Genomic DNA, 27,235 nt, shown 5'->3' on the forward strand with positions numbered 1-27,235 from the left:
AGTCCTTGGCATCTACTATTCTACTTTCTGTTTCTATGAATTTGACTACTTTAGGTATGTCATAAAAGTGGAATGATATAGTATTTGTCCTTTGGTGACTGGCTTAAATCACTTAGCATAATGTCTTCAAATTTCACCCATATTGTAGTACATATTAGAATTTCCTTCCTTTTCAAGGCTGAATAATTTTCTATTGTACGTCTATACAACATTTTATTTATCCATTCATCCTTCAATGTACTCTTAGGTTGTTTCCACCTTTTTGGCTATTGTGAATAATGCGGCCATGAACCTTGGTGTACAAATATCTGTTCAAGTCCTTGCTTTTAATTCTTTTGGGTATATACCCAGAAGTGGAATTGCTGGATCATATGGTAATTCTATGTTTAATTTTTTGAGGAACCACTATACTGTTTTCCATAGCAGCTGCACCATTTTACATTCTCATCAGTAATGTACAAGGGTTCCAATTTCTCCATATTCTCCTCCAACACTTTTCTGTTTTTGCTTTTTTTTGATACTAGCTATCCTAACTGGTGTGAAGTAGTATCTCACTGTGATCTTAATTTGCATGTCCCTAAAGATTAGTGATGTTGAACATCTTTTCATGTGCTTATTGGCCATTTATATATCTTCTCTGGAGAACTGTCTATTAGAGTCCCGTGCCCATTTTTGGATTGGGTTGTTTGTTTTGTTTTCTTGTTGTTGAGTTCACAGTTATTTTGTAACGTGGAATGGTTTCAGGAATATAACAGGTTTCCAGGGCATGAGAATAAGTGTTTAGAATAATCTGAAAGGGGTAGGGACTTTGGGAAAAGGGCCAGAAAGAGGTGAGGATCTCAAAGAAAGCTGACCTCGCTTGAGTTATATACCTGACTTTTAGTACATAATTCATATATATGCTGATGACTATCTATATAGTAAAGCCTACACTTGGAAAGTAAGTTGGTTATACTAATGGATTACAGAAATAATTATTTATTTTATAATGCCTTTAACTGGGAATTTAATACTTTTTGATTAGCAAAAATTGATGTGGGATATCATTATAAGAAAATACACGTGATACAGAGCTTTAGAATTAATACATAATCATGACATAATTGATAGAAACATGAAAACAAAGCTCTTATCTACAGATGTAGACAAAGGTTGTAGAAAAGGAAGGATTACATAGAAGTCTGTGCTGCTAACTGAAGCAGCTAGAGAAAATAGTACACGGGCCAATGGTAATAGATAACTAATCCCCAAGAATAATATCCAGTTTAAATTACATAAATTTTACTATTTTTAATGTAACCATTTTATATAATCTATTGAAACTGGATACAATGCTGGATTCTGAATTTTTGGTAAAATGTTGTAAGACCTAGGTTAAATAAATAACCTGTATGATAAATGTGAAATGTGATTTATATATTTTATAATAAATATACATCATTTTAAAGTGTATCTAGGGTTATTTTCAATGCTTTATACTCTATATTCTCTGTAAATAATTAATAGTTAAGAAAACATACCATTCTCTAAAAACAAAACAACAAAATCATCCATTAATCTGACACTAAAGATTAGCTTTCCATTTCTTGTCAGGATCCATGTTGCTAACTGTGGAAAGAAAATTAGAGAGTAAAAATTTAACAACTGATAATCAAATTCCCTGGATTTTAAGCTATCTTGTGCCTAGAAAAGGCATTCACTCCTAAAATAATTTTGTTGCTCAATTCAGAGTTGGTATTTTTTTTGTACATATAAAAACATTGCTGAAGCTTCTACACAAAATTCAATCTTTGAACCTCTCAATTTTAAGGATCAAACTTCTACAAGGATTATTAATTTGATGAATTAATCTAACACTAGTAAACAATTATAGAATTCCTGCTGGAATATCTTTGCGTTTACTACTTTTACTACTGCTAAAACCTTTGGCTGTTCTCGAATCTTCTACGTGTAAAATTCTTCGTGGCCTTGTGGTCTGGGAGAAGAGAAGCTATCCTCCTGCCTTTGACCGTCATTTTGGAGGGTGAGGACTGGAACCCTAAACAAGATTCTAATTCCTGTGGGAGCTTTTGGTTCCAATTTGTGGTCCACCTGCCTTTTGCTACTAACCGTTCTTAGTGCCTGTCTCTCCAACTTATGGTGATATTCAAAGGAGAACTCTGATGGGTGTTATTTTTCCTAAAAGGAAACTAGTTTGTTTGTAAAAAACATATTGTAAATGCTGGTAATAAAAGAATTAAAATTTGGAAGTATACTTACATATCTTGCCTTCTTTTTCTAATTTTTTCAAATGAAGCAAGAGATTACGTTCAGCCATTTTATATAAATGCTCAGGAGTATTCTAAAAGAAACACCAGAGTGAAAAAAACATTTCTTTTTAAAAAAGAACAGTTAATCCTTTTGAAATTTTTAAAGAAAAAATGCAACAGAAGAGAAAATTTTAGCTTAAATACATTTTTACATAGTAATAACCAAAACAAATTCACTGTGTACATGTGTTGCTTTAGGCCACTATATTCTTATACACATTCCTATGGATAAAACAGACTGTAAGCTCCATAAAGATAGCAGAAGTATCTTTTGTTCACTACTGAATACCCAGTGCTTAGCATAACATCACACAGTAGAAACTCAGTATTTTATGAATGAATAAATAAATGCAAAAATTAATCTAGATACTTTTGATGATGCTACAGACAGCTGGCTCTGTGGTTTATTTATTAGGTTACACGATGATATCTCTGCACACTTCTCTTGGTTATCTCACCTCTCTTATCATTTGGTTTTCATCCTGGATAGTCTTCCTTGGACTTCTCTTAAACATTGATGTTTACAGTGAGTTGTAGCACTGACTCTCCTCTTTCTAGTTAACCAACTTGCCATAGCAATGTCACGCATTAATGGTTCCCAAATATAAGCCTCCAACCCTAAACTCTCCCTTAAGCTTCAGAACCATACATTCTATCGATCAGTGTGATCTTCTAGATCGCATTCTGTGACTCCCCTGCCTAAGATCCTTGAGTGGTCACTCCCAGATTATTGGCTTATTCCCAAGTTTTGTAGAATGGCAGTGAAGGCTTCCCACGATCTGACCATGCCTGCCCTTCCTGCCCATGCACATATGCATCTTGTGCTCCAGTCACATGCAGTTTCTTTGTGGGTGTCCAAACACAAACAATGCTCTTTCATCACTCTCAGCGTTTGAACACATCTTTCCCTCCATATGAGCGACTTCCTTTCTCCTGTTCTCTGGCCTGGGAAATGCTGGCTCCTTCTTCCAGATTCAATTAAATGATTAAGTTTCTGAAGCTTTTCCAGACAAACCTCATTTCCCTGCATCTTCATCAGGTAGAATTTATTCCTCTTTCCTTTATGCCCTGACATACTGTGTATAGGCCTTGGAGGAAGCTTGGTGTGATTGAAAAAAACAAGATCTGAATATCTGACACCTGACATTTGAGTATATGACATCTGCTAGTTGCATGCCTTTGGAAAAGTTACTTAGCTCATACATTCTGAGTCTGTTTTTCAATCTATTAAATTGGAATAAGAGTATCTTTATGCAATGAAAATTTGAGGTATTTGTATTAAGTACCTCAAATTATATTTGTAAATGTAAAACATTTAGTACACAACAGCATGCTCAACAAATGGAAGCTCTGATGACAGAGTCAGGATTACAAGTATCTGTTGAAGGTGAGGGGTTCTTTATCTATCAAGTCAGTCTCCTCACGTTCTTTTACTGGTACCCTCTCCTCTTCCTCCATCGTTAGGCACTGCCGCTGCTTTTCACTGCTTGTATCCCAACTTCTGTCTCTAGCAGATTACCCCTTCTCATTTGCTACAGGCTAGGACATCTGATAATCAAGATGGTTGGAATAATACGTAGATCATTGCAAAACAATCACCAGGCTGTTCATAACAGTCTCGACTACAGAATGAAGTATATAAGGTTCAGTCATGGCTCAGAATGGTAATTTTTGTTCTCCAGGACAGTTTTTGTTTGTCTAACTTCTGTGTTCTAGAAAGTGGAGATTCCTGGTCTGAAATCTATACAAGTGGCATTACCTATAAAATTAACAGAGTTATTCTGTTCTGGGATGTGATAAGTTTACCATATCTATAGTCTATTAAAAGATTATTCTAATAAAATTGTGGCTATGTACAAATAAGACAAAAATTACCTTGTAAATAATTTTTACAAGCTCCATTGCTGTAAATGATTCTTGAAAGTTCTCACTAAATATTCTAAGAATTTGCTGTTCTCGCATATTTCTGTGAGAAATGTATTGTAGAATTTTAGCTTCAGCATTATGGATTACTGGGCCATGTCCTGAATTAGGATAATTATGAAAATTATTTCAACTAGATAAAACATATTAAGCACAAATGAAGTTAATTTACTCTATTTAAAAATAATTCATACGTTATATTGAAAAAGCATAATAAATACACAACCAATATGAATTATTTGATTACTATACAGGTATAAAAGATTGAAAAATTATGTACAATGCCAACATTAGAGAATTATGTAAAATAAAACCTATATAAAAGGTTATTGGGTACATTACAAAATATAAAATAAAAATTTAACAACAAAAATATAGCAATGAAAACAGTAACGATAGGTAATATTTACACAGTGCTCATTATTTGCCAGGCACTGCTCTAAATGCTTAATATACATCATTCTTACAAGAATCCTGTGAGGTAGGTACTCTTATTATTTCTTTCTATAGCAGCAGTTGAGGCGCAGGGAGGTAAACAGCCCGCCCACAGTTACGCAGCTAAAGCGGGGGGAGCTGGAGTTCTGACTCAGGAGCTTCTAACTAGTCTATGCTCTTCACCACTATACTACACTTATAAAAGATGGAAAAGGGGAATGTAAAAAGTAGCTTCATGCAAGTGACCAAGAGCTATTAAAAGTCCATAAGAACCACAGTAGAACTTGAAGAATCTTATGTATATAGGCCAGGAATTCAGAAATGTTGCCAACCTAAAGTTGTACTGAAATTTACTTGCTCTTTAAGACAGTGCAAATTAATATAGTACACAAGTCTGCAAGAGGGATGTTTAAAATAGCCAGAAGCAGGCTGACCTATTATCACGTAAAGAACATGGGCTTTGGTTAGAATATCCACTCTGACTTACTAGCTATGTGGCTATGGAAGTCTCTCAATCTCTGAGCTTGTTTCTTCAGCTGTGCAATGAGGACACCGCTACCTACTTCACCGGGTTTTTGGGAGGGCGACAGCTGCAAAGGTCCCTGCACAGAGCTTGGCAGGTAGCAGGCTTTAATGGACGGTAGCTATGACTACAGAACATAATTTACATATAAACTCCTGCTGTGCTAATAAGCTAGTACACCGATTCATTAAAGCAAAGACTCTCAGAGCCTTTCCTAGGAAGCCTCTCATTAGCTTTGCTTGAATGTGAGTGCATCAAACGTTTACTCTCTCCTCTTTAAAAACAGCTGTCAGCTTCCAGTCCTTTTATGTCATAATATTAATCCGAATGCCCAGCTCCACGGTATGTTTCCTGTCTCCTCAGCAGGAGAAACTCATGAGAGAATATAACGGTATTGAACACACTGTATTTACAGATCTTTTCATAGCTCTTTGGTTAGGAACGAGTTAGAAGGACTTAAAACATTAGGTAACCCAGTCTCTTTTTCCTTCTGGGCCCTCTTGCTGGGTCCTGTGTCTTTCTTGGCTTTTAAGATGGAGGGTAGATTCACATTGTAGAGCAGTGCAGTGATAACAACAGGTTTCTTTTTCTAGAGAATCAAAATAAATATACGGTTTTACAGTTGATATGGAAGCTACTGATAGTTCAATAGTGTGAGTTAAAAAACTAAAGCTCACAGGTCAAAAGTTACCCAAGGTTACAGGGCTAAAATGTGGTCCACAATGTAAATCAAGTTAACAAAACTGAAGATAGCTTATGGAATGAAAAAATTTTCTTGTTCTAATATAACTTTATTTCCTTTGTTTAACAGTTCCATTGATACCTATGTAGATGTTAAAAAATAACCCTCATATCTTTATAAAGGTTATTAATATAACTCTTGGCCTTCTTTTTAATTGCATGGCTGGACAAGACTTACCAGTATAATTTAAAGAAGCTGTTCATATGTATCTCTTCAAAACTGAAAACAGAAAGAACTCACACACAGACAAACCAAAATGAATCTTCCTCATTATGTGACACAAATGGTTTTTGCTAGTAAAAAATTACCCACCTGGATATATAATATCAGCTTTGATTTTCAATAACTCTCTTAGGGAGTTCATATAATCATAGAGGTCTTCAAATACAGTTGTTCCTTCCCCTAGGATGCAATCTCCAGAAAAGACAGCATTTTCCTCTTCTAAAAGTAAAGCCATGTGATCATCAGTGTGGCCAGGTGTGTATATAACTCTGGTTGAAAGAAGAAATAGTGACAACTATGAACTCTTAGGCTTAGAAGAAACTATGAGAAGTTAATTATTCTCTCTCCGTATCTCTGGACAAGACACAAATAAATGATGCCAACGAGTTAAAAAGCTCCTCTTTTTCTTGTGGCCCACTGAATATTATAATCAGAAAACTCTCTCCTTTAACTAAATCAAATTACTCATGCTGAAGTACAAACTCAATACTTTTCCCATCTTTTTTATTATTTAGTAAGTAATAAGCACTGATTACAAATTTGGAAAGCAGAAAAGGAAAGTACTTAAAGGAGATAAAAATCACGAATCATTCCACTACACAGAGGTAGTGTTTTTATTATTTAAAAATATACATTTTCCATTTTTATTTGCATATATATATATTTACAATATACTTTATGGCAAGATTATGAGGAAAAAGCACTTATATATGTTGCTGGTGGGAGAACAAACTGGTACAGTCTATATGGAGATGAATTTGGAATTTTCTAGAAAAATTACATATGCATTAAACCCTTTTGCTTATCAATCCCACTGCTAGAAATTTACCCTGAAAATACACCTTCACAAATACAAAAATTATGTACAAATTATTCATTACATTATTTGTAATAACAAAATATTAGGAACAACCCAGATGCCCATCCATAGGGTACTATGGATAAGTTACAGTATATCCCACATGGAATACTATGCAGTCATTAAAAAGAATGAGGAAGATCTCCATGAACTGATATGGAGTAATTTGCAGGATATCTTGTCAAGTGATAAAAAGCAAAGCACAAAAGAGTGTTTATAGTATGCTCTTTGGTATAGAAATATGAGAAAATAAAATCTATATGTATATATTTCCTTATTTTTGCACAAAGCAAGTCATGAAGACTAAATCAAAAACAAACAAATATAGCTGCCTACAGGGGGTAGGCAGATGGGGTGTAGGGAACAGAGGTGCAAGCAAGACTTCCCTGATTAGAACTTTTCGACTAGTTTTAACTTTTAAGCTATATAAATATTTTATATATTCTAAACCTAAAATTAAATAAAAAGATGAAAGAAAACCTTAACCTTGAAAACAGAATGCAGTGAATCTTACCGTACATTAGACAGATAACATAGCCATAGTAAAAAATGAACTAATTGAAGTAACTTTTAAATATAGTACAAGACTGTACATCCTTAACAGAATATATCTTAAGATCAAAAGAATTGCAAAGATATCTTGAACTTTAAGAGGTTTATTGTTGGCAGTGTTATTGGCTATTGTGTTTCTGAAACTATCTTGTGTTTGCTGTTCAACAGTATAAACAAGTAAATAAACTGATGTCACTAACCAAGGTTTTCACTGTGGGATAAGGAAAAAATATATATGGAATAAGGGAATTATGGTTTTGGGTTGTTTGTTAACTGAATCGAGGAATCATTACTAACTCATCATTTTATTTTTTTTCTGGCTCCGTCTATAAAAAGGCCCAGGAATAATGATACTCACACCCAGAGTATCCTGTGAGCGTACTTCACACTCAGTTCTTTCTTTCTAAATACTGATTCCCACTCAAAGAAACCAGGGCTTCTTTCAGATGTGGCTGGCTCCAGGCCTGAGGCAGGGGAGGTAAAATGCGGTATTGAGACACCCCGTATCAGATAGCAAGGAAATGATCAAGATTAATTGGGCTATGTCAAAAGGACAAAGACGCACTGAAGCACAAAAAATCCTAAGTCTCAGAAAAGAAGGATGGGGGAAATCTCTTAAGAAGAGTGTCAGCAAATAAAGAAAAAAAAGAAAGTGGAAGACATAATAGAAGGAAAATAGCACAATTTGGCACCTTTAATATATTAATTGATTAAAGCAAGTATCATCAACTGATGCTAAAACCACAAAAACAAGTACACAGAAATAACCTTAAAGTTATTTGCATTAAGCTTAACTCACAGGACTATATTACTAACATGCAACAATGGAGCTCCACGAAAAAGATGTGTAATTGTCATTAGCAACTAAGGGCTCAGTATTTTCACAAGACAATTCTACCAAACATTTAAAGGTCAGGTAATTTCACTACTCCTCAACCTATCCCAGAGCCTAGAAAAAGAAGGAAAATTTATGAATCTCAAACCTAACAAAGGTTGCACAGAATGAAAACTACTACCTAATTTCACTAATGAATACTGTTATAAGAATCTTAACTAAAATATTAACAAATAGAATCCAGGAGCATATTTCAAAATAATAATATCATGACCAAATAAAGTTTATTCAAAAAATGAAAGTGTGATTCAATATTATAAGATCCCTGAAAATAATAATAAGGCTATGGCGAGAACTAGTAAGATCATCTCTCTAGACGCTGCAAAGATATTTGACGAACTTCAACTCTTAAATAACACTGTTTAAGACGACTGAAATGACTATAACTTAGAAGAGTTTCTCCTTTGTCAAAAGAAATAAAAACCAATCAAATCCTTAACACTGAATATTGAAACTATAAAGCCTTTTTAAAAAATCTGCTAAAAATGTAATAGATATAAGGTACAAAAAGATAAGATACTAGTGTAACAGGAGCAACTATTTTTGAGAAGCATTAAGAACTGACATTAATGGGGCTGGCCCCGTGGCCGAGTGGTTAAGTTCGCGCGCTCCGCTGCAGGCGGCCCAGTGTTTTGTTGGTTCGAATCCTGGGCACGGACATGGCACTGCTCATCAAACCACACTGATGCAGCGTTCCACATGCCACAACTAGAAGGACCCACAACAAAGAATATACAACTATGTACTGGGGGGCTTTGGGGAGAAAAAGGGAAAAAAAATAAAATCTTTAAAAAAAAAAAAAAGACCTGACATTAAGAACTATTATGCTTTTATGGTTTCCAAGTGTACGCTTTATATACTGCAAACACTCACTATATTATGGTTGCACCAATAGTGAGATGCTAATGTTAGAAATCATCTCTTTTGTTTGATTAAACACGCTGTGACCTGTTAATCAAAGTATTCAATGTTATATGAAAATAATTCCAGGAGGTCTATTTCCAGCAACTATAAGAACACACGGATGTGGGGATTTATCTTATCTTATGGACAGTCTTATGAAGGGTCACACACAGAATCATTTACAAACAGAACCACTTTACAAATGCATTACAAAACAGAACGTCTTTTTTCTTAACCTACAGAAACTCATTTGGAGAACCATTCTTTTTCAGAGTCTGCAAGCTGTCTTATCCGTCCCTTTGCTCACAATGTCTCCTTTATCATTCCCCTCCCACTCCCCATGCCAGAACTCAGTAACGGTTTTCTTTGATATTTTCTAGGCTAAAGGGAATAAGATTTCTTAAATGAGGGGATCAGAAATTCTAATTCTCCAGTCACCTGGGTGGCTAATGCTTTAATTTTCATAAAAACTGTGTTAAAATTCACTTCACATAGGCAGGAGGAGAACAGGAAACGACATCAGAGGTGCTTCGCTAAAGATGTGAGGACCTGTTGCTGTGGCCTTCCCATTCATCAGGTAGAGCATTTATTGAGCTCTGCCACCTCTTAATAGAGGAGACTTTTTAAGGATGGCTGTCTTAGAAAATTCAGAATAGTCAACAAAAGCTGTCAGACTGACTTTTCTTCCAGAAACTTGGTTCACTAGAAAAGTCCTGAAAGTTATGTACAGAATCAAATCCTTACTGAAAAACCTTGCTAATTTCTACTTTTTACCAAAGGGTTCTAGGTGGGTATTATCTCTCTCTCTATTGTATTTTGTTTTTTTCAAAATTGGCAAGTAGACAAGATCAACTGGACATCAAATACTTGGGGACTGAAGTAGATTTTAACCTTCTGTCATGGAACTTATGCTTAACAATGAGTCTCTTCTTAATATTTAAAACAATAGGGTTTTACCCACTTTATAAAAATGGAAATTGGAAACCATGGTCATCACTAAATTAAATGTTTTATTCAGATTTATTAAAATATATTTTAACAAAATATAAATATTTTAATAAAATGTAAATATAATACAATTTAATAAAATATAACTAGAATTTCTATTTTAAGAAAAGATTTACTGTCATTTTTAAAATGTTTGTCTGTTTTTGATTCTTTGTGTTAGTTTTCCCCCTGAATCTTAAAATAGATAGATTCTCATACTTAATTTATCTTAATCAGAATGCAGTAAAACAAAAATTAGACAGAATTCAGATAAGGCTGAGATCCTGGGCGTCAATTCACTCCCTGAATCTAAGAGAGCATTCAGCCAACGTGGGGCCAGTGACAGGATGCACCCGGGGAGGCCTCGGGGCACCGATATTGTTGTTTTGGGATCTGACTGCTGGCTACACGTGTAACAATTCACCACGTCGTACAGTGATGGTATGCATACTTTTCTGCTTGCATACTTCAATAAAAAGCTTAAAATATGTGGTCTGTTCATGGCAGATGGGTGTCCAAGGGCTAAATATTCTTAATCTACAAATTAGGTATAGGTCTAATATCCATGATTCTGTGATAACTGATAAACTGATAAACCAGTAATGGGATTCCCAAACTTTTGAGAGAGAAGACCCAACGAACCACCCCTTTCATTCACTTGGCCTAGGGCTGGTGTGCAATGGGGGAAATTCATCATTGTCGAGAATACTTTCTGAAGAAGTAGTAATGTTTGTTTTCCTTTGGTATCATGAGCAAATTATATGAGATACTATCATATTTTCAATAAGAGTATCCTAAAAAAGTTGCTCAGAAATTAGTTGGTTTATAAATTAAATTTTGTAAATCACTGGCAGAGTGGAAAAAAGGGAACACTGAAAGGTGGCATAGAAACCCATTATTTCGCTTTCTTTTTCTCATTCATCTGTTCATCTGCTTGCCTCTCTGTAGATATTCACTATATGTAGGATAAATATTCAGTGCCTTCTATGTGCCAGGGACTGGGGATATGAAGATCAATCTGGTATCTGCCTGTGCTTATCATCAAATCTGTTTCCTCTTTTTCCTGGGCATGAAGTTAAACTATATTTCCTAGCCTCCCCACAGCCAAGGATGGCATGTGACTGAATTTACAGCCAATGCAACAGAAGACCTGGTCCATGAACACCTCCCATGCAAAGTCCCTTCCATGCTTTATCCACTTGTTGGACTGACTGAAGTGAGCACGGCACCCCTGAAAGCCAAGTATTGAGACGGTGGAATCACAAGATGGAAGGAGTCTGAAACACGACTTGCAGGAGGGCCAAGTGCAAATCAGGAAACTTTTTGGCTTTTATGTTACTGAGAAATAAACATAGTTCATGTTTGAGCCATTATACATTTCTGGGTTGGTTTGCTATAACAACTTGCATTAACTAATATTGTGAACCTAAGGAGCTGATTGCCTTTTAAGGAGAAACCTAAGGGGAAGGTATAAGGACAGGCACGAACACACGTAAGGTGCCCAGGAATATCTGGATATGGCTCATGGTGGCTGTGAGGGGAGTGGGAGGAGCTAAGGCCAGAACAGTGGCTTGGGGCTGGACTGTGTAAGGAGAGTAAACGTGATCTTTAATGCACTGAGAGTTGTTCAAGCTTTCAAGGGGGTATGGGTTTCAAGTGAGATGGGGTACAAAGGGTACACTAGAAAGGGCAGAGCTGGGAGACAGGAATATTAAGCAAGAAGTAGTGGTAGCAGACATGAAGAAAAAGGGACAGCACTGACAAATATTTCTGAGGTAAAAACTAACCTGGCTAGATGCAGTGGGTGGGGGAGGGACGGTGATAAAGGGGAGGAGGAATCAGCTTCTGTCTAGGAAGGAAAAATAAAATCCTAAGTACTGAGAGCAGTAGACGCTCTGAAATCAGAAAGCAAGCACAGATTGTGGGAGAGAGAGGAGAACCACAATTAGTTCAGTTTTAAAATTACTGCGTTTGAAACACCTTTCTGAATCCCTCAAACAGGTCACGGGGGACTATGGGTCTGGCCTAAAGTGTATTTATTTTAGGTATGGCTCGTCTTTTGGAAGTGAGAACAGGAGAAAGCTCTAAATTTAATTGATGGGTAGATCCCTAAACCACTTCAGCAGGAAATACTAATCTATTTTTTAAAATTTAAATTACATTTATTAAAAAAAGAAAATCATATAATTCAAACAAATAATTAAAAAAGGGTGGATAGAGTGAAAAGCCTTTCTTTTACCATTTCTCAAGCAACTGATTTTCTCTTCCCAGAGTAACCAATGTTAGCAGATCTTTTGTATGCTTCCTGGGACATTCTTCACTCGAACAAGCAAATATGCAGAGATCTTCCTTTCCCCCCTTTTATAACACATGTACACAGACCCCTCCCCTCACCGCTGCCCTCTCTGGCTAAAGGCCATTCACCTACCTTAGAGTGGCACCCTCAGTCTTAATCACATCTCCATCTTTCAGATAAACATATTGCTGCTCTCCATCTCCTATAATTTCTTCTTTATGAGGATTCCGTGGCAGTTTTTTAATGCAATATACAGTGTCTAGGCACAAAACATGTAAAATATATTAAGTCACCCTTTAAATGAGAATTCAGCCTTTTAAGAGATCAACTTTCATAAAGCTAACACTTGTGAATGGCTGCAAAAAATATTAACGTTAAGAGACAATAGAAAATGGCATGAATTACAGCAGCTTATCTCTGGGATGGTAACTATTTCTTCTATCTCAACAAAAGGGCTTTTTACTCTCTCATGCCCCTCTAAATCTATATAAAAGCCCTTATGTTTTTCTAGTTACTCCTATTTTATACAAAAATTTGAAAGCAGTTCTTCATAATCTAGCTAGCTTTGATATCAAGATGGGTGTTGAAGGGCAGTAATACAGAACCAGGGAACTCTTCTCTATCTAGGTGCCTAACAGAGAGTAAAAGAAGTCATGGCGCCATGGCAGTAGTTAACAATAAAAGGATGACAGCATAAAGTTCCTTCTGTGAAAGCTGAAAGGAAGCCCCAAACCCAGGGCTAAGAAATTAAACCATTAAAATAAATTTAACCCACACTACCACTGACAGAAAGAAAATCAATTAAAACTAATCAACAGCTGAGTGCCAATTACGTAATCAGTATACTATGTATAGTGAATACAAGCACCATGACAGCGAAGTGCTTAAAAAAACTGTCATAGTTAGGAAGATAAAACTTCCAAACAGGAGATAATTAAAGAACTATATTCAGTACCATTTAATGAATATTAAACAAACAATTTAGCTAAGAAAAGCAACAGGAGTTTAGAGACAGGAGAAAATTAGGAAAGGATTCATAAATATTATAGAACTTGAGGTATGACTTACAGGATGAATAGGATGGGAAAAGGTATAGGGAGAGTTATAGGTAAGAGTAGCATTAGTAAAGGCAAAGAAAGGAGAATGAGATGGCATATGTGCAACAATGTAATGCTACCAACTTGTCTAACGCCAAACCCTGGCTAGTAAGAGTGGAGATAAAGTGGGATAGGTAAGATGAGCTCAGATCATGGAGGGCCTTAAAGTGCCTTTCACAGAATAAAGGAATTTAAACTTTACCATACGTGGCCACTCTTCAGTAAGAAAATGAACCAGTGTTAACAGGTCGATCAATATGGCACTATAGATGCAGAGACTGGAGGGGGAGAGATCAGAAAGACCAAGAGGGGATGACTATAATAACTCAGCTGGAAGGTAATGAATATTAGGGCTAGGGTGGCAGCAATGGAAATAAGGAGGGAGAAAAAGACCTTCAGAGAAAAACTGACAAGGCATAGAAATCTGGCTAGTACGGAGGACAAAGAAGACAGAAATATTGCAAATATAATAAAAATAAAACAAAACAACAGCAACTGGACCTTCCCTCTCTAGCCCCAAACTCCATTATTTTGTACCCTAGAGGCTGAAGAAAAAAATAATATGCTAGTCTGGGAAATGACATGACATAACAAGGCTGTCTTCACTATAGAGTAAGACGGTGAGGTTTTCTTGCCTGTTTTTATTTTTAACCTGCATAATTTTGTCTTTCAGTAAAGAAATGAAGGTACTATATTTCTAGTTATGAGACCTTCGGCAGACAATCCTTCCAAAAACTCTCGATCATCTCAAAATTACAAAGCAAATGTTATAATATAAAATAAGCTCGTGTCAGTTTTAAAAATTATGTGGAAATAAGAAAACACATATCCTATTCATAATAGCAATCTATACAGGCAGGATGGAGAAGGGCATGTTGAAAGCAATCATATAATAATTATTACTACTTTTAATAAAAGCTTATTGAGATATAATTCACATACTATAAAATTTACCCTTTTAAAGTGTACAATTCAATGTTTCTCTAGTCAGCAAAGAATTGTACAACCATCACCACCACCTAATTTCAAAATATTTTCAAAACCCCTTAAAGAAACCGTGTACCCAAGGCAGTCACTCCCTATTCTCTTCTCTCAGTCCCTGGCAACCACTTAGCTACTTTGTGTCTGTGACATATGATTATCATTATTTTTGTTTCCCGAGGAATATTAGCCCTGAGCTAACATCCACTGCCAATCCTCCTCTTTTTGCTGAGGAAGACTGGCCCTGAGCTAACATCTGTGCCCATCTTCCTCTAATTTACATGTGGGACGCCTGCTACAGCATGGCTTGATAAGCAGTGCGTAGGTCTGTGCCCAGGATCCGAACCTGCGAACCCTGGAGTGCCGAAGAGGGGCATGAGAACTTACTGCTATGCCGCTGGGCAGGCCCTCTCTATCATATAATTATCTTAACAGGAGGAAACCCTCAGTCATTTGCTAAGGTTTGAATATTGGATTATAACATCATTGCCAATGCTAATTATTTAAGCTGATACAAACGTGATATTGTTCATGTATAATACTTTCCAATAAAAACACATTCTAATTGAATAACACAGAAACAAACATTTGACTTCTAGGATTTGAATGTGAGATATGTGGTCAAGAACCAACTTCAGGTGCAAAATAATAATTACGAGATAAAATATATTTTATAAGATTTACTCAAAAACAAACCAGAACAAAACACTTAAGCAGCCTGGAGCTACATAGTTCTTATGTCTAGTAAAATTCTGGCTCCCTGTAAGCAACCAGGAGTTCCCAAATTATACAATGATTGCATTTTAAAATTCTGTAAGCAAGTTGTTTCAGAGTTACCGTATATTTCCATAGAAACCTTACAAATGGCATTCATAATGTCGATGTGGCCTGTAAAAACACAGGTTGTTTAGCGTTGAAAAGCAGTTGAAAAACTTCTCCATACTAATGATTGAACAGAATAGTAAAGCAATGTGGAAGAAAAGAAAACAATAATATAACAAAATGGAACAAGAATGCTAGTGATTAAGGATTTAGAGAGTGAAGAAATACATAGAGCTTTTGGGAGATGAATCTGAAAGGTACCTCTGTACAATTTTAGTGCAGAGCCACTCAAGGTCTGCATGCACTTGTCTAGCTTCAATTCAGTTCAGAAAGAAAGACAACAAGCCACTTCTCAAACAAAATATTAAAATTTTAGCGGCTATAAAGCAGTGTCAAATTTCTCCTTGATTTTCTTTAAATCAACTTAATAGGTAATCTATGATGAAATATTCATTATTTTATATAGTATTCAAAACTATTTTGATCTTTAATTTAAAGAAAGTGGGTCAAATGTCCATTAATTGGTGAATGGATAAACAAATTGTGGTATATTCCTACCACGGATTACTACTTGGCAATAAAAAGGAACAAACTACTGACACACGAAACACGACTGAATCTCAAAAACATCCAGTATGAAAGAAGCCACACAGAAAGTGATTCTGTATGCTTCCATTATGTAAAATTTTAGAACAGGCAAAACTAATCTACAGTGAAATAAAGCAGACCAGTGGTTGCTGGAGGCGGAGGGGGAGTCACTGTAGAGTGGCATGACCAGACTTCTTTTTGGGGCAGTGGGAGTGTTCTCTATCTTTTTTGCTTTTTGTGATTTTTTTTTGGTGAGGAAGATTCAGTCTGAGCTAACATCCGTTGCCAATCCTCCTCTTTTTTTGCTTGAGGAAGATTAGCCCTGAGCTAACATCTGTGCCAGTCTTCCTCTGTTTGTATGTGGGATGCCGCCACAGCCCGGCTGATGAGTGGTAGGTCTGCACCCAGGATCCCAACCCACTGGAGTGCAGAACTTTAACCACTCAGCCACCGGGCTGGCCCCTCTTTATCTTGATTGGAGTGCTCACATAGGTGTTTACCAAACTATACACTTAAAATGGGTACATTTTATGTATGCAAATTCAAGCTCAATAAAGTTGATTTATGAAGGAGAAAAAGTGGGCCATAAACATGTAACTTTTTCAAACTGACCCTTATGTTAAAAGAGTTGACCAAAGCTAATTATAACCCTCAGCATACTTTTTTCACAAAATTTAATGAGTAGACAGACAAGAGAAAGAATGATGAGAAGTGAGACTGGGAGACAATGACTTGCACAGTCCCCTCGGTTGGAAGAAAGGAGGTCAGAGGGTAAGAAAGTTAGGTTAGATGCTTTTTACAATGGACAGCCTGGTGACATTGAGTGCTATAGCTGAGAATATCTGGGTGTCCCAACTGTAGTCTCAAGGCCTAAAAAGAAATACTTAAAAATATTTGTTGAATGCATATGTGCATTCCTTTTGTGAATGAACATTCATTTTTTTTTAAAGACTGGCACCTGACAACTGTTGCCAATTTCTTTTTTTTCCCTGCTTTTTCTCCCCAAATCCCCCCGAGTACATAGTTGTATATTTTAGTTGTGGGTCCTTCTTGTTGTGGCATGTGGGACGCTGCCTCAGTGTGGCCTGATGAGCGGTGCCATGTCCGCACCCAGGATCCCAACCGGAGAAAACCTGGGCCGCTGAAGTGGAGCACTCGGGCACGGGGCCGGCCCTCTGAATGAACATTCTTGACCTCCTTGTCTTTCACGTGCCTTGAGCATGCCAAGCATACCCCCATTCCAGTAATGGGTCCTGCAATGCCCTCTGCCCCGTGTGCCCTCCTCTCAGATACCCATATAGCTTATTCCCTCTCCCTGTCCACCTTAGATATAACAGACACTGCCCTCCTCTACTTTATTCTCTCTTCCTTTTCTTCCCTTAGCTTCATTTTTCTTCAAAGAACCAATCACCACCTGATCTATTATTTATTTACCATTTACCTTCCCTAATAGAATGAAAGCTCCATGAGAGCAGAGTCTTTGTTTTGCTCACTATATATCACTTGTGTCAAGAACAGTGCCTGGATATAGTGGTCATTTGAGTATTTGTTAAAGGAAGGAAGGAAGGAAGGAAGGAAGGAATGAATCCATGTGATGGTAGGATAAGGAAATAAGGAGAGAATGGTCAAGTGTTGGTACTGAATAGGTTTCAGGGACAGAAAAGTATCACCACGATGATCTTTCACCAGTATTTCAGTCCATCACAGTAATTGCCTTAAAGTCATGGAAGACCTGAGATCATGTTTAGAATGTGGACGTTAGCACCTACCTCACAGTACCCACGCATAAGGTGTTCAGCACGGTAACTGGCCCATGTAAATGCTCAACATTAGTTAGTTACTATTAAATCTGAAGTAGTAACTGTCACACAGACTAAATTAAAACTGACCTTTATCACTGGGCAAAGGGGAAAAATAAGAGGAAAAAGATTTGAAATAGAAAACAGAACTTTTCCTTTCCTCCTTTGTTAAAATTGGGAACAGTATTCAAGTTATATTAATTGCAAAAAGTACAATTTAAATATAAGGTATTCATTCAGTAAATGGTTTACTAGCTTACTTAGCTCTGTAACTGAAATAAATTATTCTGAAAACACAGTTTTCCTCAATGAGATTAATGGCAGTTTTCTCTTTACCATTACTGATGCTTTTACAGATATCTCTTATGCCTCCAGTATGATCACGGTGCCAATGAGTCACTATGATTTCCTGGATTGCTGTGTTAAATTCAGTCAGAGCCTGCTTTAAACAGCTGATATATTCTGGAACTGCAGGTTCTCCAGTGTCAATGAGGATTCTCCTGTAAAGTAAATGGAAGATAATCACACAATTGGAACACAGAGTTAATATTAGCATATTTCTCACATAGATAATTTACATTACATTTAAGAAACTGCATATATTGCTTTGCTTTTAACATGCTTGACAACCAGCTATATGTTACTTCAGCTTAACCAGAGTCATCTCCTTAAGAAAGTTCTTTGAAAAAATTTATGTAAGTGTAAGTCTGAACAAGGAATAAAATTAATACTGCACCCTTATATAGCACTTAAATATGGCACTGTTTCAAGGATCTTAGATATTTAGACAATCGTATCCCCCCTAATAACTATTTAAGGTAGGTATTTCATTACTATATCCAGAAATTAAGTAACTTGCCCCAGCTTACTCTGCAAATAAGTGGCAGAACCAGCATTCAAACCCAGGTATTCTGGTGCCAGAATATGTCCTTTTATTCACTCTGCCTTTGAGATCTTTTACAACACCCTCAAAGGTCTCATAGATATGAAAGATTTAATTCACGGGCATCCCTAAAGAAACCCAGTCTTCTGCACTACATACACCACCTCCCACTGAAGTCTTCCACTGCCCTTTACACACGGAAATGAGGGCAGCAGGGAGGCACGGGGCAATGTCTGAGGGGCTTGCTTCCTTGACTGAGACAACCCTGTTAGTTATATTTCTCTGCTTGCACTTCTGAACCTTCCTTATACTTTGTCTGCCCTTCCTCAACATCTTATGGGACGATGGTCTTTCTCTATGACGTTTTCCTGAACTAAAGAAATGAAGGGTGACGTTTTCATCCTCAAGGACCAGTTCAGAAACGTCTGACTTCAGGTGGTTTCACAGTAACTCCTCTCTAATGCAGGCAGGGGGGAGATTAGTCTGATGAAAAGTCTGAGTCACTCGTTCATTTGTTAATTTATCAGTAACTGTTTATGAATTATCTGCTACATGCCGTGCCTTTCTTGCAAGACAAAAAACCCTGTTTACATTCTAGTGGAGGATGGGAAGGGGAGCTGTAAAAACAAACAATAACAGTAACAGTGACAGATAACAGACAGCATTTTGCAGAACATAAAATGAGGTAAATATGACAGGAAGTAACTGGATGGTTCTTTTATGTTGGGTGGTTTGTTTTCCCAAGACCTTCAGCCACAAGGGGAGGGCAGTGGCCTTAGGATTCACTGGCTTCTATCTACATCTTAAGTTCCCTAGAGTAGTGGCTCTATTTCACAAGTACACAGTGTTACAACTGTCCTCTCTGGAGATAGGGAAACCAGGCCAAAGGGTAAGTTATAAAGTCCTTTGGCCGTGGAAATGTGAGGAGGAGATGGTTTAAAGAACACTTAGGAGGTGTGATCAAAAGGATTTTTTTTTAACAACTGGATGTGGAAGGGAAAGGAAAGAATTGATGATTCTGAGGTTTCTAGGTGGGATGACTGGTGTGTCAATCAAGACTGTAAACACCGGAGGCAGCAAATTTGAGATGGGTTTGGTTTGGGTCAGGGTGAATTTTGAGTACTCTGCCTGCCATCTTCCCTGGCTTTTTCTCCGTAGTACTTACTACCATGTGAGATATAATGTATTTACATGTTTATTTATTTGTTGCCTATTTCCACACCCTCCCCCATCCCACAAATTTAAGCCCCATGAGTGTAGGAATCTTGTTTGTCTGGTTCTGCCAGAGCCTACACACTGACAGGTACTAGGTAATAAGTATTTGTTGAATGAATAAATAAGGCAGTAGCTTTATTTTTATCTTATTTAATTATTAAAACAATTCTATGAGTTTACTCTCATTGTACAGAGGAGGAAGCTGAGGCCTTACAAGTTGACACACATCTAATACATTAACTTGCTCTATGTCACAAACTCTAGCAGAGGATATATTTGAATCCACACCTCTCTAACTCCAATGCCCATTTTCTTTGGATGTGAGAATTACTTCAGCAGGTTTTGATGAACAACTTTACTTTTTTTCATTTTTCATTTTTTTTGCTGGGGAAGACTCACCCTCAGCTAACATCTGTTGCCAATCTTCCTCTTTTTTTTTCCTCCCCAAAGCCCCAGTACATAGTTGTATATCCTAGTTGTAAGTCCTTCTAGTTCTTCTATGTGAGTTGCCACCACAGCATGGCTACCGACAGACAAGTGGTGTGGTTCCATGCCCAGAAATTGAACCCGGGCTGCTGAAGCAGAGCGTGTCAAACTTTAACCACTAGGCCATCAGGACTGGCTCTGATGGACACCTTTAGGTAATGAGTTCTTAACTGTTCTTATGTCTTGGGCCATTTTGGCAGTGTGGTGAAACCTATGGGCCAGTCTCAGCACAATGTTTTAGAGTGCCTAAAATAAAATATATAGGATTACAAAATAAACCAATTATATTGAAATACAGTTATCAAAATAAAAAAATTATGATATAGTATTACATGTGCTTCCCTATTATCATATGAAGTAACAAGACCAGCACCAAATCTTATAACGACTCTAATTTCTAAACAGTGGTGAATATACATACTATTTTGAGATACCTGTCATGACTGTAATATGCTATGAAAATATTAGACAAAAAAAATCTCCAGCACGGCCAATTACTACTATGGTTTGTTGCTTATGTTCACACTTGAACAAAAGGTTAATTTTCAGTTTGAGGTTAATAAAGGTGTCATTTTTTTTCCTCCAGCTAAGGTTACATTCTCTGAATTATACCCTTTAGAGGACCAGAGAAGATCCCAGGTTAAGAACCCCTGATTCTGGTAGAGGAGGAAGGAGAAGAGAAGATAATAAAATCAAGTCTGAGCTACTTGAATTGAATTAACTATTAATTGTTTGTTGATGAACCTCCAGTTGTCTAGAGCAGTTCTGGCATAAAATAGGTACTCAATAAATGTATACTGAATAAACTTAGTTCAAATTCTAATGAATGACTACTAGGTACAAGATATTGTGCTATATACCTTATGAGATGAAAAGCTGAGCAAGACGGACTGTACAGTCTAGGAATTTACGGTTTATTTCTATATCTACAATACATTGTGCCATGCTTGGCACTGTGCACATTTAGTCATACAAAATTAAAAATACACAAACTATGGGTCTGGCCCAGTGCCGTAGTCATTATGTTCACATGCTCTGCTTTGGTGGCCTGGGGTTCACAGATCTGGATCCTGGGTGGGGACTTAGCACCACTTGTCAAGCCACGATGTGGTGGCGTCCCACAGAAAATACAGGAAAATTGGCACAAATGTTAGCTCAGTGACAATCTTCCTCACAAAACACAAACAAACAAAAAAACACAAACTATAATATTATAATACTCTCAACAATACTCTCTAGCCTACTATCTTACATTTTGGCTGCCTCCATGCATTTGGGGATATCTGGCATTTATTAACCACAAATTCTTGTTGCCCTTTAATTAGCATCACTTAAAGACTATTTTGGAGGTCTTCTGGCCCTTGAGAAGAATCCTTCCATGTGTCAGCACAAGACTTCTCAAATTTTTTCGAACCACCAACGCCCTACCCTTTTTCAATCCTTGCCTCCTCCTTCTCTCAAGGAACTCTGTTTTGAAATGTCTTGTAATCTAAAAATGAGTTTAAGTAATAATGTCCTTATTTTAAATTAAAGGCCAGATTATATCAAGTCGATCAAAAGTCATGACAAAATTAATGGGGTTAATACATAGATTTGATAAAATCTAGTAGTAAAGAAAACAATTCTTTTAGAATGACCATGCTTTCTGTTTGCAAGTGAAAGTGTGAGTGACAGACCTCTGGCCCTACAGAATGTGGTTCATGGTCCTTCCTTCTTAGGTCTCCTAAGGGTGCCGATCTGGTCTAACAAAATTGGGATTGGCAAAGTAAGGAAAATAGGACTTTCACAAGTCCTGGAATAAACACAATCTATTCAGAACAGAGGAGGAGTGTCTAGATGCTATAAAACTTAAAAATTAAGTTTTTATCAAGCATTAGGGAAAAAACAGTCACACTGATAACATCTTACATTGACTGACATAGCAATTTAAAGTAACACTTGGCGCTTTCGTATTTCTTATCTCTTTGACCCTCAGAGCAACTCTAGGGAGGTATTATTACTTTTTATTATTTTATTTTATGGAAGAGGAAACTAGTCTTGGGAAAGGCTAACAGATTTGCTCCAAGCTCCAGGAAAAGGCAGTGCTAGGAAGCACCAGATATTCAGATACAAGGTCTAGTGACTTCTCTATTCAAGACACACTGCCTCTCTGGTGGAAGGGACTGCTCAGGCAAGCACCTAGATCATCCTTCATGTGCATAAAGAAAACTTCAGCTGTAAATTAGAAAAAAATGTTCTCAGTTTCCTCCTTAACAAATAGCAGTTCCATCAATGACGTTTGGGAGTAGTTATCGCAAAGGATTAGACAGTGTCATCTCTATGTGGGCTGGCTGACTTTGCTGTTCATGGCCACAGACAATATCCCATCTCAGGAGGTCATTTTGCAAATGCAAGTTATGCTAATAAAGGGGGCAAGAGAAGAGTGCAGAACAATCTGTACAGGTCTGTAACAAATTTAATCACTAGACCACAGCGCCTGGCACACAGTAACAATCTGCTACGTGAATGGAGAAAAAAATTCTTCAATTGCTAGAAGTTAGTGGAATCAACTTCCTCTTTTAGGTATTTTATATCAAGAAACCTATTAAATAGCCTCTGTCAATGTCCTATCACTCTTACAAAATCATTAACTATTTTCTGGGCACCTACTATGAACCCAGAATTGTCTGGCTGCTATGAGGGAAGAAGTGACAAAAATAACAGCTAACATTATTGTATGCTTTCCACATGCTGCAATTTAAGTGCTTTTGATATGACTTTTCACTTAAATTTCAATGAATCTTTATACCATCCTTATGACATAGGTACCATACGACCCTCATTGTATAGATAAGGAATCTGAAGCTTAGAGAGTCAACTGTCTTCTCCAGTCACAAGCCAGGGTTAGGAGCTACGTAATCAGAGTCCAGAGTCTTAACTCTACTGCACTTTTCCTATCAATAGGAAATAGTATATTTGCCCTCAAGATATTTACAATTTTATAGTAAAGGTTAAAATTGCAGTCTTTAGAGGTTCTTAGGCAGGGGAGGAATGTGGAAATACTCTTTGGAAGATGTGACTATTATTTGTCCACTCAATGTTTGTTAAGTACCTATGTACTAGGCGGGCATCACAGTAGGTCTAGCAGTGCTTTAGGGAAATTCATTTGGTATTCACGGGTTGATCAGAATGAGGAAGGAAGACCAGCTTAAACTGCAGTTATCCAGCAGTCCTAAAATCATAACAGAGAAAATGTAGAGAAGGCTCATTTATTCAGCAAATATTTACCATCCTACCTGTACTACATACAAGGCTCTGTGCTGGCTGCTGGGGATAGAGTAATGAATAAGCCTTCACTGAATTTTTATTCTAGTGGGGAGTGGAGGTGGGGAAAGACACTAAGCTTTTTCTTACACAAAATAATCGTTTTATTATCATTGAGATAAGGGCCACAAAAAACATGGAGTGCTAAGGCAGTGTATTACATAAACCTAACGTAGCCTAAGGGGTCAGGGAAGGCTTCCTTGAGGAAATGATATTTTCACTAAGCTCTAAAGGACGAGTGAGGTTAGCTGGGTGAGGAGGATAGCGATAAGAGGGATTCAGGGAGGAAAGCATGCATGAAAGCCCTGAGGCAGAATGGATACAATTCACCTGGCTGGGAGGGGAGAGAGGCTTGAGATCAGGCTGACGAGATGCATGGAGACCAGAACATGCAAGGTCTTCTAATTTTCATTAAAAAAAAAAACTACTACTTTGGCTACATGGAAGAGAATGGATCAAAGAGGGACAAAAGTACACGCAGAGAACACAGAGGATATTTTAGAAGCCTAAGCAAGAGTTGCACTGGCTTGGACTGGGCGACAGCACTGGAAATGGAGAGATGTTCGTAATGGCTTGATGTGTGTGCAGGACGCAAAGAAAAATGTTAAGTATGTACTTAAATATTTGCCTTGATCAAATGTAGAGATGAGGGGCCGGCCAGGTGTTGCAGTGGTCAAGTGCACATGTTCCGCTTCGGCAGCCTGGGGTTTGCCAGTTTCGATCCCAGTTGCGGACATGGCACCACTTGTCAAGCCATGCTGTGGCAGGTGTCCCACAATAAAGTAGAGGAAGATGGGCATGGATGTTAGCTCAGGGCCAGTCTTCCTCAGCAAAAAGAGGAGGATTGGCAGCAGATGTTAGCTCAGGGCTAATCTTCCTCAAAAAAAAAAAAAAAAAAAAAGTAGAGCTGGTTTTGTTTGCCAAGATATACACAACTGGAAAAGGACCAGATTTAGTTTCCCACTCAACCCCATGAGTTCATGTTTGGGAAATACTGAGTTTCAAGCGGCTGTGAGTCATCTAAGAACAGGTTTAAGAAAGCAGTTGGCTACCCTAGTCTGAAGATCAAGTTTGGATTTTGTCTAAACTGGAGCTATAAATTTGGGAGTTATTAATAAATAGATAATAGGTGAAGTGAAGGAAATAGACAAGATTACCTAGGTAGAGAATACAGCATGAGAACAGAAAAAAGACTGTACTGCATCTTGAGGAACTCAAACACTTAAAAGATCTGGTAAAGAGGATGATTCTAGAAAAGAGACTGGGAAAGAGCAGCTAGAAAGCTAAGAGGAAATGAGGAGAACGTGGTGTTAGCAAATCAAGGAGGGTGGTCAACAGGTCAAAACAAAGATACTGTAAGTTTGAATAAGATGGGAATGGAAAAATGCCATAGGGTTTAGTGATATAAGAGCCACCTGTGATCTTTAACGGTTTACTGCAGAATAGGTGAATACCAATATCACAAACTCTTACTTGGACCCAATTAATACTCATTTCTAGCCACTCGACTTCTACTTTGCACAGGAGAAAGGCATCACTTGTACATTAACTTATTCTAGCCCAACTATATGGACTCATCATTTCTCTCTCTCTCATATATGAGTGATTCTACCCGTCACTCCACTGCCACATTCCACTATGAGTTTATGTGAGCTGTAGTGTACGCAGTATAAGATGGGAGACCATGAATCTGCTCTTCCTTTAGTCAGTTGCAGGTTCTTTCCGTCTCTTTTAGCATAGGCACTTTGCTACACTGAGTGTGATTCTAGTGTTTAAAGATACAGAATGTACTTTTCACACAACATGGCCTCTAAACACAACTTCTTCTGGTTTTCAAATGAAACCAGCCATCTGTTCATGTTGGGAGGAAAAGGAGTAAGCACGGGACTTACTGAGAGACAGTACATTGATCTCCAACACAGTGTTCTCCTAAGAGACTTTCTAGGGTAATTCTGACTATCTGCTATTTTCATGTTGGGTATCGACTTAAGAGCTAGTTTAAGATGACACCCTGAAGAGAAGAGAATGCCTAGGGACTGCCTGGGGCGGAGTCCCAGCCAACACTGACTCTAGCCTAGACATAAGGTATTTTTTCTGCTTAATTCTCTATCCTCCTAGGTTCTGGAGGCAGCCTAATGCTCTTGTACCTACCTAACTCATTCTTGTTTACTCTGGACTTAATCTTTTGCCTGCCTGAGTTGCAATACTTTCACTTTTTCCACTCTGCTGCTTCTAAAATTCTGATTTACTGGAAAAAGGCAAATACAGTAGATGCTTCAAATGAAAACTCAATAAACCATACTTATTAATCTGTATTTAGTGATTAGCTATATTTTATTAATTGTAACACGTTGTGACTGCACAATTAAACTCTATGCTCAGGGGGAACTATATCTTTTGTATACTAAAGACTATACAAAAATTGCTCAATGCACTTATTGGGCAGTAAACCTTATCTCCCCATTTCTGCATAATTCCACTAAAACAGAATGCAGATGAACAAGAGAAAAACCTTAGAAATACAGATAGGTTATTCCATCCGCAAAATAATTTAAATAAGGCCACACAGTAACAAAACCCAAAATTATTCAGCTCCTCTTTCCCAAGGGCTAGGGGGCTCTTTCGGGTTTCAGACTCGAGCAATGTGGAAGCAAGAAAACCCTGCCCTCTGCCGGTGAGTTAAGAAAAAGGCCTCAGCACAATTAATCGCTTTGGCGAAGGGAAGTTACGCTTCCGTCAAAACGCTAGTGAAAGTCAAAGGTGAGCCAAGTAAACGCCTTCCTGGGTTCTTAACAACTCTGGGCGATCCTAAATTCTCAACAGGTTAAACACGCTCGCCCTCGCATTCAACACCAAACAAAGCAAACTGGGTTTCAAAAACAGGAAGTGTTTTTTTTTCATTATTTCTCCCTCACAGCCATGGTTAAGTCAGAGAGGTTAGCACCCGGGGTGGTCGTGATTAGGGGCGGTCCTGGGTGGGGCTGCCCGGCCCGAGCAGGACGCCGCGCTCCCGGCTGCGGGCGCACAGCCTCCCGGCCCGCGGCGACCCATGGGCTCAGCCTAGTCCCGTGGGTCTCGAGGGCCGCTGTGCATGTTGGGGAGAGACGAGGGACGTTTACCTGGGGCCGGTCCCCACCAAGTAGGTGTTGGTGCCCTGCAGGGTCATGGGCCCCGGGTTACAGCCCAGGACGCGCACCACCCGGCCGGACAGCCGTTCGATGGGCCGCAGCGAGGCACTCATCTCCGCCAGCCGCTCGCCCGCTGCGAGAGCACCCGGGCGCAGGCCCCAGCGAGGCCCGGAAGGGGCGGGGCCACGGCTCACGTGACGCCGCGCGAGCACGGCTAGGCCACTCGGCGGCGAGGCCGGGGGCGGGGCCATGGGTCACGTGACGCCGGGCGGGTCTGGCGGGCGGTG

The 27,235-nt window shown here is 38.1% G+C and overlaps 1 protein-coding gene across 1 annotated transcript; it reads right to left on the reverse strand.

Annotated features, from left to right (window-relative positions):
* Positions 1 to 550: 550 nt before the first annotated feature.
* LACTB2 (lactamase beta 2) lies at positions 551 to 27,121 on the reverse strand. Its single transcript, XM_046642657.1, has 7 exons — positions 26,940 to 27,121; positions 18,270 to 18,433; positions 12,779 to 12,905; positions 6,245 to 6,423; positions 4,185 to 4,333; positions 2,260 to 2,341; positions 551 to 1,608 (listed from the first exon to the last, which is right to left on the reverse strand). The coding sequence occupies exons 1-7, from the start codon at positions 27,059 to 27,061 to the stop codon at positions 1,565 to 1,567; spliced, it is 867 nt and encodes a 288-aa protein (XP_046498613.1). The 5' UTR covers positions 27,062 to 27,121; the 3' UTR covers positions 551 to 1,564.
* Between the last annotated feature and the right edge of the window lie 114 nt (positions 27,122 to 27,235).

This window comes from Equus quagga, chromosome 16 (genome assembly GCF_021613505.1).
Source record: "Equus quagga isolate Etosha38 chromosome 16, UCLA_HA_Equagga_1.0, whole genome shotgun sequence".
NCBI lineage: Eukaryota > Metazoa > Chordata > Mammalia > Perissodactyla > Equidae > Equus > Equus quagga.

Coding starts and splice junctions, on each gene's coding strand:
- LACTB2 (XM_046642657.1), bottom strand. CDS start 27,061: ATGAGTGCCTCGCTGCGGCCCATCGAACGGCTGTCCGGCCGGGTGGTG. Junction 6,424..12,778: donor ACTGAGGGTGCCACTCTAAG/GTAGGTGAATGG, acceptor TCTTTCAACCAG/AGTTATATACACACCTGGCC. Junction 4,334..6,244: donor AGCTGATATTATATATCCAG/GTGGGTAATTTT, acceptor ATCCTAATTCAG/GACATGGCCCAGTAATCCAT.